The sequence below is a fragment of the Antechinus flavipes genome, chromosome 1, assembly GCF_016432865.1.
Source record: "Antechinus flavipes isolate AdamAnt ecotype Samford, QLD, Australia chromosome 1, AdamAnt_v2, whole genome shotgun sequence".
Lineage (NCBI taxonomy): Eukaryota > Metazoa > Chordata > Mammalia > Dasyuromorphia > Dasyuridae > Antechinus > Antechinus flavipes.
Genome location: NC_067398.1, coordinates 558,768,782 through 558,789,568, shown reverse-complemented (window position 1 = coordinate 558,789,568; position 20,787 = coordinate 558,768,782). Strand labels below are relative to the sequence as shown.

The 20,787-nt window shown below is 35.9% G+C and overlaps 1 protein-coding gene and 1 long non-coding RNA gene across 5 annotated transcripts in view; one reads left to right on the top strand and one right to left on the bottom strand.

Annotated features, from left to right (window-relative positions):
- The window catches only part of LOC127544200 (uncharacterized), a 38,891-nt gene extending 22,892 nt beyond the window's left edge, over positions 1-15,999 (top strand). The window contains exons 2-4 of one of the 2 annotated variants that reach the window (XR_007949396.1): positions 798-1,025; positions 1,646-2,404; positions 4,368-15,999. This is a non-coding gene — a long non-coding RNA (uncharacterized LOC127544200). Of the gene's footprint in view, positions 1-775; positions 1,026-1,645; positions 2,405-4,367 lie in introns of both variants that reach the window. The other variant, XR_007949395.1, reaches the window with a different exon arrangement.
- The window catches only part of CAGE1 (cancer antigen 1), a 92,315-nt gene that overhangs the window by 7,204 nt on the left and 64,324 nt on the right, over positions 1-20,787 (bottom strand). For all 3 annotated transcript variants that reach the window (XM_051970725.1, XM_051970726.1, XM_051970727.1), the window contains 3 exons: positions 18,867-18,917; positions 3,470-3,540; positions 283-351 (listed from right to left, as the gene is read on the bottom strand). In XM_051970725.1, the coding sequence (XP_051826685.1) occupies positions 283-351; positions 3,470-3,540; positions 18,867-18,917 (191 nt within the window). The remainder of the gene's footprint in view (positions 1-282; positions 352-3,469; positions 3,541-18,866; positions 18,918-20,787) is intronic.

Here is a 20,787-nt window from a genome sequence, read left to right as displayed (position 1 = left end):
TATTTACTTTCTCCTGGCTTCAATTTCTTCAACTGTAAAATGAGAAGGTTAGCTTAGTTGATGTCTAATATCTCTAATGTTAATCTAAATCTAATCTAATATCTAAATCTATGGAACTCCAGAGATACCTAAGAAAATGAGATGTAACCTTTTATGTCAAAACTTTAGCACAAAACACATTTATATCTATTTCTCTATTTTCTGTAGACCAAGATTTAGCTCATTATTTCTGCAACTTCCCAGTGTTAAGGTTATCTTATCTGACAAAAATGGAAAGCTTACCTTAAATTTGAAGTTTGTATTTTAGGCTTCTTAATTAAATCTTCCAGCTGTCTGTTCCTCTTTTCTAAACTAAAATAATAATAATAATAATATTTATTAAGTGAAATTCTATTTCTATTTAGTATTTTGTATATAATATCTACATAAGCCTTCCCTTATTTATACATGCATACATACATTCTTTTACATTTTCTAAAAAGAGGGTAGGTGTGGCAGCAAACCATTTAATTGACTAGCAGATGGGGTGGGGTGTGGCCTTCTGAAGTGTAGTTGTTGGACTACGGTGACTCAGGGAAAACAATCCCTGCTGTAACTGTGATTTATCTACCTTTCCTGAACCAGGCCCATATAAGTAGCTTCAAACTCATCCAGGACACCCTCTGTAAAAGCTGTGACCTTATAATGATGAAAGGGAAAATGCTCCTCACTCGTGACATTCCTTAACATGATATAGAGAGAAATGTTGTGGTCATTGTATAATTTTTTCTCTTAGTTCTGCATCCTTCACTCTGTAGATGCAAGTCGGACATGGGAGACAGCAGTGAAAGGCTTTGAAACTCAGTGCATCAGCACCCAGAAGCCTCTTTCTGGCTATCAAAGAAGAAAGCTGATCAAAAGGAAAAATAGAGGATGTCCCCCACCCATAGCACATCCTAAAGTAGGCCATGAAATCCTTTCCATGCAGAGAACAAGTGACTCCAGAAAAGGCTTCTCCTAATTACCTACTCAGAAAGAAAAACATGGTAAGGGAACTTTTCAGGCCCTGGCTGCTCCCAACAGGGGTCTATTGGAGGGTGAGGTCCTCCATAGCCAGTGGGCAGGACTGCCAGGGAAGAGGGGATGTCATGGGGCAAAGCAGTTGACCTGTGGGGCAGGAAGTCAGCAACAATGGACAATGATCCTGACAAAGGCCTCCGACCATGACTTCTGGCCTGGGTTTTGAAACTAGACTTTATTTAACTATTGAGTTAACAGAGAGGAGAGAGCCAGAACCTGGGGGAATAGTCTGTAGCAGAAAAGCAAGGAGTCAGGGACGGATCCAGTAGTCACTGCCCATCAGTTTCCCAAAGGAGAGGCCTGCACTCTGCGCTGCTGGAGGCCTAGGGCATAGCACCTCTGCAGTGGGACGAGCCAGCAGCTCCATGGCTGGTCCCTGACAGTACTTCCTGAGCCCAGCTTTTTTCTTTTAGGCAGGCTGATGCCAAACATTTCAGGGCTTACTATGCCCTGACATATGCCCATGAAATGGAGGGACTGAGGCCGAGTATGTTAGCCTGGCCCCCAATCACAGCATGCGGATTATTCAGGTCATGTCAAAGGCAGTGTTAGTAACTCTGGATTTTTTTTTTTCATTGTCTCCAAGGGCCAGCTCAGTCCTAGAATCAGTGCTTTCTGGATGTGGGCTTAGCTCTTCTATGGGTCTACACAGTGCTCAGCTAGTGCTCTGGAAGATCCACATTCTACGCCCTGGAACCTTTAATGGGATCAGTTAAAAATAAAAACTAACTAACATTGATGCTTTTTGATTTTCTACCACAGTTATTTCTGAGTACACAGCCTTTTCTCTATCTCCTGAAAACTGAACCTTCTCTGGTAACAAGGAAAAACAATTGAGGAAAACCAACCAATGTAGTAGTTGTATCTGACAATTTATTTAATATTCTGCACTCAAAGTCCTCCACCTATCCACCAAAAGGGGAATGGTCTTTACAATTACTCAGTTCAACTTCATTTTAGTATTATTTTCCTTTACATTATTGTAATCCATCACTACATCAATTCCTAAATTTAATATTTTTTCCCCAGTACTACATTAAAAAACAAAACAAAACACTTTTTAATATTTGTTTTTAGTTCCACATTTTCTCCCCTCCTCCCTCCACATCCTACCTGGCATTTAGAATAACAAAAATTTGTTGTATGTCAAATCTTACAAGTCATCTCATGTTTCTTTGAATTCCTCCTATTCACTATTTCTTGCAATGCAATCAGATCACAACCATGACATCGATGCAAATGCCTAGCAGTCATGATATAACAGAAGATGGAGAAATATTATCTAACAGAAACAATAATATAACACCTTCAGAGATGCCTTGCCTGACCCAGTGCCCAGCAGAAGGTAACGTATTATTGCTAAGGGAGAATACTGGCAGGCATGCACTGGTGTGGCCACTGGTACTCTCTATATGTACCTTGGACACATGAGTTCCTGGTATGTATCCTTTTGTTTATATTCCCTAGCCAGATTATTCTCATGTAGTTGTCCTTCAGGAGTGCTCCCTAGTCATAAAAATTCTCTGTTCCCTGCCCCGCTGGAGTTATGATAGGTAACTATCATAGGAAGAGATACTCTATGCATGCTTAAAATCATCATTATATCATCTCTGTTGGACATTTATTTATGCCGGCCTACTGCTATCTGTTACTCTTTATTGGTCATCAGCTATTCAGTCTCTTTAAGATCATCTTTTATTCTCTGCTATCAGATTCTAAGGTCGCAATAACTAATAAGCCTCTCACCACTAGGAGACAACTACAGCACTTTCAATGCATGGCTTAAGGTTATGAGTAACCACAACATCTAGCCCAACCACCACCAAAAGCTAGCAGAATATTCCAGTCTACAATTAAATCTATTCTTTTGATTTCTCCCCTCCCCCCCGCACTGGTACTGAATTAAACCATTATCTGACTTGAGGTTAGACAATTTTTAAATACCTGTTAAGTTCTTTATTGCCAATCTTCATTCTCAAAACCCATTTTGGGACTCCATCCAAAAAACTCTCTCTTCCTTCTCTCTCCCTCAAACCCAGAAGTAGTAAACAGAGCTGTGGTGAAAATCTCCCCCACATGATTGATATACAAATGAATATAGAAATAAGAACAGAAGCTCAAAGGAAAGCCACTAGGTGTTCCACATTTCCTGCCATTACTGTTTCTTCCAGCAACAAAAGCACTGACTTTTGTGAAATGATTATAAATCATATACTTGATTAGGTTATTAATCATATACTTGTATTATTTCTTTTGAACCTTAAGTAGACTGTGGTCCTATTTCAAAACATGGTGCATTTCTTCTTTTAATGAGTCTAAGAAAACTGACTCATCAGCAACAAAATTATTTAAAAGTATTAGTGACTATTTAAAACTGCAAAGTATAAACAAATTTGTTTTGTCAACTTACTGTACAATTTGGAAGTGAGACATCTCAAGCCTTTGGTCAGCACATTCTATGATCTCCTCATATGATGTTACCTTTAATAAAATAAAGTTTAATATGAAAAAAAAAACAACTAAGCCAGAGGTAGTAGAAAGTTAGAGAGACTTAGAGACCTAAAGCATGCACATCTATAATTTGATAATTTTAATTTGGTTATTATAACTTGTTGAATGCTAAGGATATATATTTTTTAATTTAATTATATATATTTTAATTTTAGCTTTTTATTTATAAGACATAATGAGTAATTTTTCAGCATTGATGCTTGCAAAACCTTCTGTTCCATCTTTTCCTCTTCTTCCCCCCATCCCTTCCCCTAGATGGCAGGTAGACCAATATGTGTTAAATATGTATACATATTTATATAGTTATCTTGCTGCACAAGAAAAATCGGATTTAGAAATAAGGTAAAAATAACCTCATAAGGAAAACAAAAATACAAGCAGACAATAACAGAAGGCATGGAAATGCTATGTTGTGGTCCACACTCTTTTCCCATATTTCTTTCACTGGGTGTGGTTGGTTCTCTTTGTTACTGAACAATTGTAACTGATTTGGTTCATCTCATTTTTGAAGAGAACCATGTGCTAAGGATATTTTTTAAGATTTTACTTATTTTAGTTGATTGTGTCTGTTGATGGTTAAAAAAATGAATTAACAGATTTTCTGCTAGATCCTAGTAATCATTTCTCGAAAAAGTATTAACAAAGTGATGTGGGGTATATTTAAATCTCTATGAATATGGTTTGAACATATATCTCCTCCTCACTCTTTCTTCCATTATTTTTTTCCTCTATATCACACTCTTAGTTATAAGATTTGCATTCCGGTGTTTGCTTACAGCTTTTGTCTCTTTCCTCAGGTCTGGCACCTTGGTCACAGAATCACAGACTCTTAGTAGGGAAGAAACTTCACAATCCATCACATAGTCCAACTCCTACTTCGACAGAAATCTTTTGTATCTCTGGCAAATGTTAATCCATCCTCTGAAGGCCTCCAGTGATAAGCATCCTAATTTTTCCCCATGAGCCCAGTCCATTTTTGAGATGTCTAATTGCTAAGAAGTGTTTACTTTAGTAATAAGAGATTCCTTACAGTGAAGAGATTCCTTTCATTGTCCCTAGTTCATTTAGACATTCAACAAATAATTATTAAGTCTGCCACATGACAGATACCGGAAAGGCAAAGACGGAAAAAAAAACCCTAAACTGTCTCTATCCGTAGGGAATTTATATTTTATTGGGATAAACAACACTTATGTAAAAAATTAAAATTAAAATATACAAAGTATTTTTTTCTTGAGAGGGCAGGAGGTATAGAGGGAACCAGCAATGGAAGATCCAGATAGGCAGTCTGTAAGAAGGGATGCTTAAACTGAACTCTAAAGAAAGCTAAAGATTTTATGAGGAGCAGTAAGGAAGAAATGCATTCCAGGTCTGAGAAACAACCTATGTAAAAGCAGTGGAGATGATGATAGAATGGGACAAATTAAAAAACAAATAGCCTGGTTATAATCATAGTTAAAGCTTGATGGAACTAAATTGTATTGGGCTGAGGTTCGAGTTGATGCACTGAGATCCCAAGCACGTGAGGCTAAATAGTAATTGGACCATACTCTATTAATATATATGCAAGACTGCTGGCTGGTGTCTTATCACAGCTGCTCACATTGCTAATCCCCCTTCATCTCTGATCCCCCTTCACCTCCGATTGCCCTTCACCTTCGATCCTTCTTCACCCGTACTAAGAATAAAGATCGATGATTTTCCCCTAACCTGAATTCCTGACTCTGGCTGATTTTAAAATACGCAGTCATCACACTAAATGAATCACTACACCAAAGTGAAAGATCAAGCTATGAGGTAAATTACTTGCTAGTATTTTTTTTTGCATGGTACACCAACACAGTGGCTACTCATACTACTATCTTAAAAGATTCACAGCTATGAGCCTGACTCCTAAAGAATCCTGTTCTTTTTAGTGTTCATGAAACCTCCATTAATAGAGAGAAAAACACTAGAAAAGAGATCAGTAAGAAGAGATTATTGCAAGCATCTGGAAGGAAAGTGATGAGGATCTGAACTATGGTGGTAACTGTGTGAGTAGAGGGAAGGGCACAGATGTAGGATATATTATGAAGACAGAATTATTAAGAATATGCTATTGAGTGATTATGGTGGGTAAGGTAGAGGAAAGAGTCATAATTCAAGGTTGCACACCCAAGGGAATTGGAAGGATGGTGATATCCTCAACAGAAATAGAGAAGTTAGGAAGAGAAGGAGGTTTAGAAGAGAGGATGGGGAAGATAATTATGCCCTTTCAGTCCAAGGAGAATGAGTTTAATTTCTCTTCCATCTCTAGATTTCAAATCATATATCAGATATGCAAACACCCTAAGATATAAAAGTAGCCCAAACATCTTCAATTCTTCTATCAGTACTCATGGAATCATCTTCATTCCACTTACCACCACAGGTTTTTCTCCCTAGGATGTGTTCTAAGTTTACAAAATTGTTTGTAAAAATGCAGTACCCAGAACTAAACATAATACTCTAAATATACACTATAGGACTATCAGCTCCTTTGTTCTGATCATTTGGCCTCCTTTAAGGCAGCCTAAGAATGCATTCACTTTGTTTGCTGAAAGACTGCATTGGATGGGCAGGTGAAGATGAACTGTCATCTATATCCTTGGAGGGAACTCCCAATTAGTCCACTTGAGTATCAGAGTATGTTGCACTGTTGATTCATATTGAGCTTCCAATCTACTATGATTCCCAGGATACTTTGAAGAGGATTGATTTCCAAACATAGCACCTTTATCCTATGCCTATATAGCTAATTTCTTGAACTCAAATGTAAGATTTTATATATATGCCTATATTAAATTTGAGCTTGTCAGATTTGACTCATAATTTGAGCCTACTGAGATCTTTCCAGATCTTGACTCTGGAGTCTTTTAAAAAAATTTTTTTCTGACTCTGGATTCTAATGCTAGTTATCCCTGTGATCTTAATGTCATCTATCCTTCTAAAACTTTGCATCTCTTTGAAGCCAGAATCAAATCAGTATCCTTGGAATCCCCACAGACTGAGGTCTATTTCACCATATGACTTATTAAACACAACTCAGAGAAAGTGAAGTAGGCCTTCATTTTCCTTCCAGCTGACATACTCCCTTTCCATAAAGAATGCATAAAAGTAAATGTGGCTTTACTCCTTCATATTTCTCCAGTTAGAGGTGGAAGGTGGCCAGAGCCAAGATGGCAGAGAATAAAACATTTCCTGAGCTCTCCCTAGCTTCCCTCAGAATCAAAGCTAGATCAAGCTCTGAACAGATTTTGGAGGATAGAACCCACAAACATTCATAGTATAATAATTTTCCAGCTTAAGATATTTTGGAAGGACTTCAGGAAAAGTCTGTCTCATTGGACAGAGAGGAACACGGCCCATTGCAGTTGCAACAAAGAAATACCCTGTGCAGGGAGGCTCTTAGCCAAAATACAGCAGCAGTGGTTACTCTGTCCTGGTTCAGAAGGCCAGTGGATCAGCAACCCTGCTGTGAGATCTCCAGCACAACTACAGAAAGCAAATTGGGAGCCTTCAAATCCCAGCATAACAGGCGAGACTTGGCCAGACCCATCCAGTGCAGTGGGAGAGCTTGCAGGACCACCACCAACCTTGCCTAGGCAGTGAGAGGCCCCTATCCTCATGTAAAAGAACTGGGTTAATTTCCCCTATGCCTTAGGAGCAGAGTTCAGTGTTTAAAAATGAGCAAAAAAGCAAAATGAACCCTGACCATAAAAAGCTACAATGGAGATAGGGAAGACCAGAACACAAACCCAGAAGACAGCAAAGACAAAATGCTTTCAGGTGAAACCTCCAAGGAGGATATGAACTGGGCTCCAGCACAAAAGGCTTTCTTAGAAGAGTTCAAAATGGATCTTAAAAGAGAGAGGAAAAAATGAGTCCTCTACAGGAGAAGAATGAAAAGTTGGGGAAAAGAGTCAACGGCTTAGAAAAGGAGACAAAGAAATTGGCTGTTAGAAATTACCTAAGTGTGAAGGGGCAGGTCAATTCTCCAAAAGCCCCACAGCTGGAACTCATAACACACTTGAAGTAATTGCAAATCAGCCTTTACTGACACAGATATTGCTTGTGAATTGGGAATGAAATAAATTGGAGGCAAGAGAGAAGAGGAGAGAGATCAGACAATGCAACTCCTTTCAGTCTCCTTGTATCATCATTATTCTCTCACATGAAGGGATATATTCTGGTGGTTAGAATTAGATCCCTAGCAGCCACTACCAGGTGGCTCCTGTAACACGCAGCAGTCATTAGCAGTTGCTCCTGTAACAACTGGCTGAAGAAAACAATTCCTTAAATAATAAATTTGGTGAAATGGAAAAAACATATACTTAAGAAAACAACTTATTAAAGATTAAATTTAGTGAAATGAAAAGAGAAAACTCCTTGGAAAACAGAATTGGCAAAATGGGAAAAAATCCATTGAATGAAACAAGTACAACTGGCCAAATGCCAAAGGAGTTAAATTGGTCAAACAATACCAAAAAAAAAAAAAAAAAAAAAAAGAAAAGAAAAGAAAAAGGAAGAAAACAGTTGACCTAGAAAATAGATCCAAAAAGACAAATCTAAGAATTATTGAACTACCTGAAAACCTAAATGAAAAAAAGAGCCTGGACAACAATTTTAAAGAAATAATCAAAGAAAACTGTCCTGATATCCTAGAACCAAAGAATAAAATAGTATTGAAAGAATTCACTGATCACTTCTTAAAAGTGACCCCAAAATAAAAACTCCAAGGAATATTGTAGGTAAATTCCAGATCAAGGAGAGATAAAGGAGACCAATCAAGGAGAGAATACTGCAAACAGCCAGGAAAAAAAACCAAACAATTCAAATATCAAGAAGCCACAATTAAGATTACCCAGGATCTAGAAGCTTGCACTTTCAAGGATCAAAGGGTTTGGAATATGATAATCTGGAAGACAAAAAAGTTTGGACTATAAGCAAGAATCAACTACTCACCATTATCTTTCAGGGGAAAAGATGAACATTCAATGAAATAGGGGATTTTCAATTATTTTTAATGAAAAGATCAGAGCTGAAAAGAAAATTTGATCTTTTGATACAAGACTCAAGAGAAGCATTAAAAAGGTAAAAAGGGAAGAAAAAACTTTTTAAAAGTTAAAATATTTACATCTTTATATGGGAAGATATGTGTAACTTGAAAACTGTATCTTTGTCAGGGCAGTTAGAAGAGGTATACTTGGAGGGTATAGGTATAATTTGACTTTAATGATATAAGAAAATATATAGAAGTGGAAAAGGGATTGTACTGGGAGAAGAGAAAAGAGGAGGTAAAATGTGATAAATTGCAAGTACAAAAGGGGTATAAAAATATTAAAATTGAGGGAAAGAAGGCAGTGGGAAGAGCATTATTTGAACATTAATTTCATCAGATTTGACTCAAAGAAGGAATAACATATACATATTTAATTTGATATATAGAAATTTTTCTCACCCTAAAGGGAAGCTAGGGAAAGGGGAAAGGAAAGAGAGAGGCTAATGAAAGGGCAGAAGTACAAGGGGAAAGGGACAGGTAAGGTAGAGAGGCTGAAAAAAGAGAAGGTAGATTGAGGGAGATGCTGGTCAAAAAGAAAACACTAGTGAGGAGGGAAAAGGTGAAAGAAGAAAAGTATAATTTGGGAAAAATAAGATGGTGGAAAATGTACCATAGATAATAAAGTAATATCAATATTAAATATATGCATCAAGTGGTATAATATTCAGATTCTTAGAAGAGAAGTTAGATGAGTTGTAAGAAAAAATAGACAGCAAAACTATACTAGTGGGGGATTTCAACTTCCCTCTATCAGAACTAGATAAATCTAACCACAAAATAAACAATAAATAACTCCTTTAATATAATTTTAGAAAAATTAGATATGATAGACCTTTGGAGAAAAATGAAGGGGTATAGAAAGGAATATACTTTTTTCTCAGCAGCATATGGCTTCTACTCCATGGCATGTGATGGCATAAAATCTTTACAATCAAATGCAGAAAAACAGAAATAGTAAGTGCATCCTTTTCAGATCATGATGCAATAAAAATTACATTCAATAAAGAGCCAGGGAAAGACAGATTAGTTAATTGCTTTTTATTCTAATTCTAAAGAATGAGTGGGTGAAACAACAAATCGTAGAAATAATTGATAATTTCTTTCAAGAGAATGACAATAATGAGACAACATACCAAAACTTAATACAATTCTTAGGAGAAATTTTATATCTCTTGATGCTTACATGAATAAAATAGAGTGAGAAGGTCAGTGAATCGGGCATACAACTAAAAAAAATCTAGAAAAACAAATCAGAAACCTCCAATTAATTACCAAATTAGAAATTTCAAAAGTCAAAGGAGAGATCAATAGTTTATTGAACTAATAAACAAAACTAAGTGCTGGTTTTGTGAAAAAGCCAACAAAATAGAGAAACTTTTGGTTAATTTGATTAGAAAAAGGAAAGAAGAAAACCAAATTACCAGTATCAAAAGTGAAAAGGATGAATTTACTACCAATGAAGAGGAAATTAAAGTAATAATACAAAGAAGCTATTTTGCCCGATTGTATGCCAATAAATCTGATAAGCTAAGGGTAATTAATAAATACTTTTAAAAATATAGATTGCCCAGATTAACAGATGAAGAAATAAATGACTTAAATTGTCCCATTTTAGAAAAAAGAAATCAAATAAGTCATTATTGAACTCCCTAAGAGAAAATAAATCTTTACAGTCAAATGGATTTACGAATGAATTCTATCAAACATTTAAAGAACAATTAATTCCAATACTATAAAAATTATTTGAAAAATAGGAAAAGAAGACGTGCTACCAAATGCCTTTTATGACACAGATATGGTAGTGATAACTAAACCAGGAAGGACTAAAACAGAGAAAGAAAATTATAGATTTAATTTCCTTAATGAATATTGATGCAAAAATCTTAAATAAAATATTAGGCAAAGAGATTACAGCAATTTATCACCAGGAAAATATACTATGACCAAATAGGATTTATACCAGGACTAAAGAATTGATTCAATATCAGAAAACTTTTATCATAATTGACCATATCAATAACCAAATTAACAGAAATCATATCTCAATAGATGCAGAAAAAGCATTTGCTAAAATACTAATTCCTATTTAAAACACTGGAGAGCATAGGAATAAATGGAATTTTCTTTAAAATTATAAGTAGCATCTATTTAAAACCATCAGCAAGCATATGTAATGGGATAAACTAGAAGCATTCCCAATAAAATTAGGAATGAAACAAGGTTGCCCATTATTACTAATAATATTCAATAGTGTACTTAAAATGTTAGCTTTAACGATAAAAGAAGAAAAAGAAATGGAAGGAATGAGGATAATGAGGAAACTAAATCATTCATTCTTTGCAGATGATGGTTTACTTAAGAGAATCCCAGAGATTCAACTAAAAAACTACCAGAAACTTTGAACAACTTGCATTTCATAATGTTCTTCAATTTTTTGGCTATAAATTCCTTCCTTCTCCAGAGATCTGGGAAGCAGACTATCCCTTGTTCTTCTAATTTGCTTATAGTATCACCTTTTATTTCTAAAATATGAACCCATTTAGACTTTATCTTTGTATAGTGTATCTATATCACTATAGTAATCTAATTTTTCATAAACTCCAAGGCTCCAGCTTTTGGGATAAGAAGTTACTGTCTGAGAAAGATTGCTGGGAAAACTGCAAAGTAGGATGGAACGAATTAGGCAATGAGTAATACTTAATATCCTACACACTAGATAGATGTTTTATGGCAGAGTTCTAACATCTTGTTAAGTAACCCTGATAGAGATATGACGAAACTCATGGACACCACTTTGTCTTTGTAGGCTAAAAGTGGAATGTGGGATAATGAAAAAATTTGGAAATGATACCCCATAATGCCAGACATTTTGGTAAATGTATTTCCCATGTGTTACTGTCTAATAGAAGTTTTGATTACCAAATCAATAGCAATGTGCCAGGGAGAGCAAAATTTTCTGTGCTATAAATATTATGCTTATATAAAAACTAATATTTTCAAAGTGAGCCTCATTGTATATTTGTTGAAACTCCAAAAGTTATTAATACTTTGAGTGCTACTAGTCTTGACTTTTCCTTACACAGTCAAAATGCAATCATACTGAAGCAGCTTATATATATATATACACACACATATACATGTGTGTGTATTTATATATGTAACAGAGAAGAATATAGCTCTGCAGGTTCAGATGGTATACCCCATCAACTTGCAAATAATTAAAGCTAGATGGTAATTCAGAGATCACCTAATTCATTCTTCACCTCTCATTCCCCTTATTTTAGAGATTAAAAAAAAAAAAAACTGGGACTCAGAAACCTGACTGATTTACTTATGGTCACTGTAACATCTGGGCTAGCTTTCTGAGGGTCCTCTGGATGGGTCTTGGTCTCAGCAAAATAATCATAGTCTAAAGTCTTTATTGTCTCTTCCATAGTCTGTCTCCTTCATAGTCTGTTCATTCTGACTTGACTATGTCCCTGGTTCTCTCAGCCCTTAATATCCTATTACAACTACATCATTACAGCACACTGAGTATATGACAACTAGAGTGATTATATCATTATGTCATATTAGATATATGTGAACTAGAGAACCATTATCTCATCAATTCCACTGAGTTAACACCTTGTTGTAAATATCCTTGTTTCAAGTATACTTTCTTCTGGCCCTTTGCAGTCACAGTGATAATAATAATAATAACTAACATTTATAACACCTTGTATATGCCAGTTTACTCTATGTACTTTATAAGTATTATCTCATTTCATCCTCACAACCACCCTGGGAGGTAGGTGCTATTATTTTTCTTGGTAGAGCTAGTAATTGAAGCTAGAGGTCTTTGGACCATTCTTCTGCTACAGCAAACTTTCTCCTGATCACAAAGATCTGATTCCTCTGCATCTAAGCTTAGGAGGCCTCTTTATGCTATGTCTTCCCTTTGCTTGATTACTTGATACTTGATCCACTGATTCTCTAAACAAGTTTGTGAGATGGGATCAGGACCTCTCAGGATTCCTTGAATGAATGGCTTTAGCCTGGAGAATTTCTATAAGCCAGTTACAATCATACTAGTCACAAAAGAGGTTGATGATAAGCCTCTATAGTAGATTACCAGTAATCTTCCCAAGACAGACCCTTTTTGAAGAGTTCCTAGAGGAATTCTAGCAAACTTGTGACAAAATTCCTCCAAAATGAAACTGACATCTGGTGGAACAGTCAGTTCTGGTGGAAATAAATGGGGTCAGCTTGTTTTAGTTACTTAGTCAATACTAGCCTGGAACAAGATTTTTTTTTTTTTTTTTAAGTTTGTGAAAGACTCTTGGTCAACCCGCTCCAGAATGAACTCCTGTAGGATAGGTCAGACAAAGCTGACTCAGCACATCCATGGACCAAAAGCCATCTTTGGCCATTCAAAAGTAAATGAATGGTTGAAAAACCAGTGTCTAAAAAATAAGATTTGAAATTATATATGTTTTCTATAAAGGACAAAGCATACCCACCAAAAGTTGTTAAAATGTATTTTCCTGAAGTCTTGCCAATTTTGTAAAAATAAAAAAATTAAAATTAAAAAGGAGGAAGAGGAAGAAAACTGTCATATCTATATCAACCATGGTAGTTACCACAGATTGTTATTATTTGTCCTTCATTTTCAAAGAAGACCAATTACATGGTGTCTTGACTTACAAGTGAAGTGAATTTAAATGAGACAGAATCTCATTGTGCAAAGTTAGCAAACTCACTGTTCTTCAGAGTCACTGGAGTCCAGTGGCAAGACATGGGTCAAGACAGCTGGCATTGGCTGTAGGTACCACAGAGAAGTTAACAGTGGAAGAACAACATTATACCAGAAGTCCACTAGAGATAAAATTTAAGAACAGTGGCAGTCATAAAACACATAATCTCAGTATCTATTATATGAAATTTCATAAAGTAGCAATCAAGGGCAACCAAATATCTTAAAGACATTCTTGAATTCATAGGTATCACTAAGATTTGGAGAGATATTCTGAAATCCAGGAACCAGAAAGAGGAAGATGACAAACATTTGGCTGAGGATCAGTGGAGAAAGAAATAGAAGCAATATTGCCTTTGGAGTTCACAAAAGACTACCTGGACAAGAAAAAAAAATCTATAAGGAATTTGAACAAACCGAGTGAAAAAAGCCCAAGGATTGGGGCCAGAAGGCCTAGCACCAAATCTTAGGGCTACTATCCATGAGAATCTAGCCAAGTAGCATAACCATCCTGGAAAATTTTTTTCCTCACATACTAAATGAGGGGCTAGATGTCTTTGAGACTCCTCCAGTTTTAAATCTATACAATTATGAAAAGATCTGGTGGATTGTAGAGGAAGAAGAGACTTAGAAGAATAATGACTTTTTGGCTTCTTCCAGCACTCAAACTAGGAGCAGTGGGTAGAGATGGCAAAGATGTACATTGAGATGACATTGAGAAGAACTAACAATCAGAGCTCTTCAAAAATAGAATGGACTGTGCTAAAGAGTAGCTAGGTACTCCTTGGTGGGTTCATTCAAACAAAGGCTGGAGGACCACTTGTCAGGTAGGTGGTAGAAGAAAGTCATCAGGAATGGATTGGAATTAATGATTGCTATGGTCTCTTCCAATTCTGAGGTTCTCTATGAAAAGACAGAATTGTCTTAAGATGTGGATGTCCAAGGAATTCATCAACCATCTTAGATTATTAAATGGAAAATGAAAGCAAGGTCAGGAGATAGAATATGAAAACAAAAGTATGGTACAGTCCTTTAACAATAGAGTTAGGTTATGATCAATCTGTAAATTTGTTTTACTTGATTGCATTATTTCTTACAAGGGTTTTTTGTTTTTTGTTTTCTAGTATGTTGTGTGTGGGGAGGAAAGGAGGAAGGAGGGAATAAGAAAAAAAAATAATTAAAAAAACCAAAAATGTTATTAGTGTTAAAACAGAATGAACTGAGGAAATCCCTTTGAGGAAAGGGGAACAAGGAAAGATTAGTGTCCCTGCTCAGAGTGGGTGGAACAAAGATAGCACAGAAATGAAAAGGGTAGTACTAATCTCCTATTTTACTAGTTTTCTTTGCTAAGGAGAATGATCTCTGAATTAAAAAGGATAAAAAAAATGTTTAAAAGGAAATTGATATCTTAGATAGAATGGGAGATGGGGGTGGAGACAAAATGGCAGAGAGTAGACAGGTCTTTGAGTTCTTCCTGGCTTCTTTAAGATCAACATTTGATCAAGCCTCTGAACTGGAGTGACAAGAGTTTTGGAGTAACAGAACCCACAAATATTTGTAGTGTAATAAATTTCCAGCAGAAGATATTTTGGAAGAACTTTCAGTCAGGCAATGGAGAGGAGGTGGCCGAGCACAGGTGCAGCTCAAGGAGCCAGGGTGGTATGACAACCATGTATTGGGGAATCTACCAGAAGGCTCTTAGCCATATAGCAGCATTGATTACTCTGTCCTGGTTCAGAAGCCAATGGATCAGTAGACTAGCTGTGAGATCTCTAACACAAATATAGAAGGCCAACATGAACCCCTGAACCCAACATAATAAGCAGAACTTGGCTCGCCTACCCAGCATAGGAAGGAAGCCAGCAACACCTTCTCAGGGTAGTGTGAAGTCCCTGCCACATATAAAAAAAGCTTGGAACAATCTCCCCTTTGCTTTAAAAGCAGACCTCAACCTTTAAAAATGAGCAAACAAGCAAAAACAGCTCTGACCACAGGTAGTTTTTATGGAGACAGAGAAGGACAGACCTCAAACTCTGAGGACACTAAAGGCAAATCATCTCCAGATGAAGCTTCAAAGGATAATACTGTTGGTCTCCATCTCACAAAGCTCTCTTGGAAGAATTCAAAAAGGATCTTTAAAAAGAGAAGAAAAATGGGGAAAAGAAATGAGAACTCTGTCGGAGAGTTTAGAAAAAGAAAGAGAAATTATTTGAAGAAAACTCCTTTAAAAATAGATTTAGCGAAATGGAAAAAGGACATAACTCCTTACAAAATAAATATGATGAAATGGAAAAAGAAACCAACTCTCTGAAAAACAGAATTTGTGAAATTAAAAAAAAATTATTGAAAGTACAATTGGTCAAATACAAAAGGAGATTAAAAACGTAATTGAAGAAAATAATTTGTTAAAAAAAAATTAGAATCAAACAAATGGAAGTGAATCACTCAATGAGACATTAAGCATCAGTCAAACAAAACCAAAAAAAAAAAAAAAAAAGAGAGAGAGAGAAAATGTAAAATACCTCAATGAAAAAACAACTCACCTGGAAAATAGATCCAGGAAAGATAATCTAAGAATTATTTGACTACCTGATAGTCATGATGAAAAAAAGAACCTAGACATCATCTTTCAGGAAATCATCAAGGAAAACTGCCCTCATGTCCTAGAGCCAGTGGGTAAAATAACCATTGAAAGAATTCACCAATCACCTCTTGAAAGAGACCCCCAAATGAAAACTCCAAGAGATATCATAACTAAATTTCAAAATTATCATTTCAAGGAGAAAATAATTGCAACCAGCAAGAAAGAAGTAATTCAAATATCAAAGAGCCACAGTTAGATTACCCAGGACCTAGAAGCTTCCACTTTAAAGGATTGAAAGACCTGGAATATGATATTCCAAAGGGCAAAGGAACTTGCATTGCAGTCAAGAATCAACTATCTAGCAAAATTAAGCATTGTCTTTCAGGGGAAAAGATGCACATTCAATGAAATAGGTGAATGTCATATTTCTAATGAAAAGATAAGAGCTGAACAGGAAATTTGATCTTTAAATCGGAACTTGAGAGAAACATAAAAAGGTTAAAAAAGGAAAGAAAAAAATCTTTTAAAAATTAAAAAAACTATATGAGAAGATGATATAAGTCTTGAGAACTGTATTTCTGTTATGAGTATACTTAAGAGGGTGTAGGTATAATATGCTTTTATTGTGATGATATTAAAAAAAAATTAGAGGTGAAAAGGGGATTATATTGGAAGAGGAGGAAAATGGAGGTAAAATGGGATACATTACATCTCATAAAGAGGCAAAAAAGACCTGTTACAATTGAGGGAAAAAAAGGAGGGGGATGAGCATTGTGTGAATTATTCTCATCAGATTTGGCTGAAAGGGAGAATGTCAGATACATTTAGCTTCACAGAGAAGCTTGTCTTATTCTGTAGGGAAGTAGGAAGGGAAAGGGGAATGGAAAGGGGGAGGCTAATACGAAGGAGAACTGAAGTAGAAGGGGAAAGGGATAAGAAAGGGGAGGGTTTATAAAAGGGGAAGACTGTTTGAGGGTCAGAACCAAAACACTGAGGAGGTGGGAAAGAGAGAAAGGAAAAAGAAAAGTATAATTTGCAGATGGCAGGAAATACATAATAATTTTAACTGTGAATGTGAATGGGATGAATTCTCCTATAAAACAGAAGCAGATAGTAGACTGAATTAAAAGCTAGAATCCTACAATGTGTTGTTTATAAGAAACATATTTAAAGTATAGTGTTATACAACAGAGTAAAGGTAAAAAGTTGGAGCAGAATCTATTATGCAAAAGCAAAAAATAGATCTAATTTAAAAAGATAAGGAAGAAAACTATATTTTGCTAAAGAGTACCATAGATAATGAAGTAATATCAATACTAAACATATAGGCACCAAATTTGTAGCATCCACATTTATAGAGAAGTTAAGAGACTTCAAGAAGAATTAGACAGCAAAACTATGGGGGGATCTCAACCTTTCTTTCTCAGAACTAGATGAAGTTAAGAAAGCAAACAGAATTTTAGAAAAGTTTGTATAATAAACCTTTGGAGAAAATTGAATGGAGACAGAAAGAAGTACTTTTTTCTTGGTGGCACATGGAACTTGTACAAAAATTGATCATATATTCAGGCATAAAAACTTCAAAATCAAATGCAGAAAGGCAGAAATAGTAAATGCATCTTTTTCAGATCATGATGGAATAAAAATTAGATGTAATAAAGGGCCAAGAAAAAAACATACCAAAAATGAATTGGAAATTAAATAATTTCCTAACGAATGAATGGGTGAAACAAGAAATTATAGATACAAATGAAAATTTCATCCAAGAGAATGACAATGAGACAACATAACCAAAATTTATGGGATGCTGCCAAAGCAGTTCTTAGGGCAAGTTTTATATCTCTAGACACTTATTTGCATAAAATAAGATCAGTGAAGTAGACATGCAACTAAAAAAAAGCTAGAAAAAGAACAAATTAACCCTCTCCCAATTTGAAATTCTAAAAATTAAAAGGGGGGATTAATAAAACTGAAAGTAAGAAAACTATTGAATTAACAAATAAAAGTAAGAGTTGATTTTATGAAAAAAAAACAAAATATATGAATCTTTAGTTAATTTGATTAGAAAAAGGAAAGAAGAAAATCAAATTGTTAGATAAATTGGGAGAAGATAAGAGATTACCTAGTGGGTCCTCGATAAGTTCAAATCTTTGAATGCTGAACAGGATTTTATATTTGGTCCTGGAGATCATAAGGAGCCACTGAGTTTGGGAATGACATGGTCAGACCTATGCTTTGGGAAAATCACTTTGGCAGCTGAATGAAGATGGACTAATCTTTCAATGATTAGTAGCTCTCTTGGATCTGGAAATTCCTTGATTATTGGGTTCTAGTGCTTCTTTTCTCTGGAGTTTCCTGAAACGTCACTGAACATTGTCCTTGTTTAGGAAGAGTGAATCCTATTGCTCCCCAAGCTGATTCCATAGTTGTGTGAAACACAATGAAAATCCTTGCCAGACAGATGCTGATACATGCAACTTTTTTTTTTTTTTTTGTCCAGACCTGATCAAACCACACAGTGAACAAATCATCTTGGATCTATTCCCCTGTATTCTTGGTTGTCCTAGGATTTAGTGTTGGTAAACTGGCATTCTATGTCTCAAGGATTACATTAAACCTCCAGGAACTAGCATCTTCTCATTTTCATAATGCACCCAGCACTACTTCAATCTGGTATCACTCACAGCCGGACTCCTCTTGAAGATTGTCTAGGTCTTCCTGGTAAATATTAGGATTTTAAAGATAATCTCAGTTATCTGAGGTCAACACCCTGCCTCAACAATGGTGGCACAACCATGTGATCTATCAAGTTTGGGATGCCCAGATTCCCACCAAATGCCTGCGTTACTCCCTAAACAGAGAAGAATTAAGACCTTCAGAAATTTTTTAATACTAACCTGTGCTGGGGGTTCATCTATCCATCCATGTTCCCTGGAGGAATCTTTGTCCTAATGATTCAAAACAAAATAAAATTTAAAAATGGGGGACACTAAGAGTCTAGCATGATTACAGTGTACCAATTAGCATCAGAGTATGAGATGGGTATTTTCTTCATAAAGTGCTTCACAAAACCTGAACTTTGGTGGTATATTATTTGATTCACATAAATCAGGTATATAGATGCAAAACAGTTAAAAATCCAACACAACTTCAGAATACTAGGATGCCTTCTGGCCTTTATAACATTCCCACAATCTTCTAGTGTCTCATGAAATCTTTAGTTCATAACCCATCTTATCCTTAACAGTGTTTCCTGTCAGGGCCTTCCACATGCCTCAGTTCAGACAATGGATTCTACTTTATTTTCTATTTTTGGTCAAGAGACAAAGTTTTCTGTTGAGATGACATATTAAAATACTCTTGATATCTTGACTAGCCTATGCAGTTTATCCAAACCAATTTAGTTCATCTGAAGCACCATCATCTCTTTGTAAATTAGAAGGCAGACAGTTTGACTCTGAGGAGATGAGATTTTTGCAGCACATTGTCAAAGTATTAGGGAGCAGACGTAGATCCCCAGGTCAAACCTTTGAAAATTCAAACAAGCCCAAAAGATCAAACTCTGGAGATTATGGAATATATAATGTATCTTGTACTTTTTCAACTTGACAAATATCCTTTTATGGACTTGCTAAAGAAACAGTTATTTTTAAAGGTCTCTGGAGGCTGAGGAATTATTGGTGGAGCTCAAATTCCTTTTCATACTACCTCTGACTTACCCCAACCAATCCTGGCAGCTTATGAGTGAGTTGAATATCAATCAAGTGAATATGTGCTATCCTCCCACAATTATTTCAGCCTTCTTTCCACCCTCTCCCTTCTTGGTGATTTCTGCTTCAGAACCCCAGCAGAACTAGTCTGGGAGAACTCCTACTCGTCAAGCCACATTTGAAACTTAATGACACAACTTAGTGGCGATCAAATACTTTGTGGAAGCAGAAATATATTGCCCAAACCCAGAACACAGACAGTTACATTTAAAAATAACACTGGATTTGGAGAATATATGCTTGGCCCCCAGCTTTGCTAACTGCTACTTCTGGACCTATTGAAAGGCACCCCAGTTTGTGCACAGTTTGTGAGCTAAACCAAGATGAGCTTTGCTGAATCTGCCTTTCATTCCCTTCATCCCCTATACTCTCTGTATCACCTGCATTTCCACCTGGTAGGACAACAGGCTGGTATTCTGTTGGAGAAACCTGTATTTTCAGAATATAACCTACTTTGTGTGTTTCAGGAATTCTGAGAACACTCAATCCCAGTTAGATTTATTTTCTCATTTACATCTGCCAAAAGGAATATGGGCTCAACTATTCTCCATTTATAGGAGAACTCTGAGTATAAGATATATTCCTCAAAACATTCATATGCTATCACCTGAGATTTATGGTAGCCTTGAATCTGACAGGACCTCAGCCTACTGTTTGAGGCCTATGACTAAGCCAGAGACCATCAGAGTCCTAGAGAATAGACTGTTATCTCTCTCTCTTTTTTTTAAATGGCTGAAGCAATTGGGGTTAAGTGACTTGCCCAGGGTCACACGGCTAGGAAGTTTTAAGTGAATGAGGTCAGATTTAAACTCAGGTCTTCCTGACTTCAGGGCTGGTGCTCTATCCACTGCGTCACCTAGCTGCTCCTATTATCTCCCTTTTTATGAATTTGTTTCTTCATTATAAGATCATGACACTTTCTTGGTTACTGTGAATTGTCTCAAGAAAATAAGCCATTTACTAGCCTACTCTGGAATATTCAATATCAAGAAGGCCATCTGTTTCTCAAGGCTCCATCTAAGAATGCTTATATACCTTATTTCAGCCA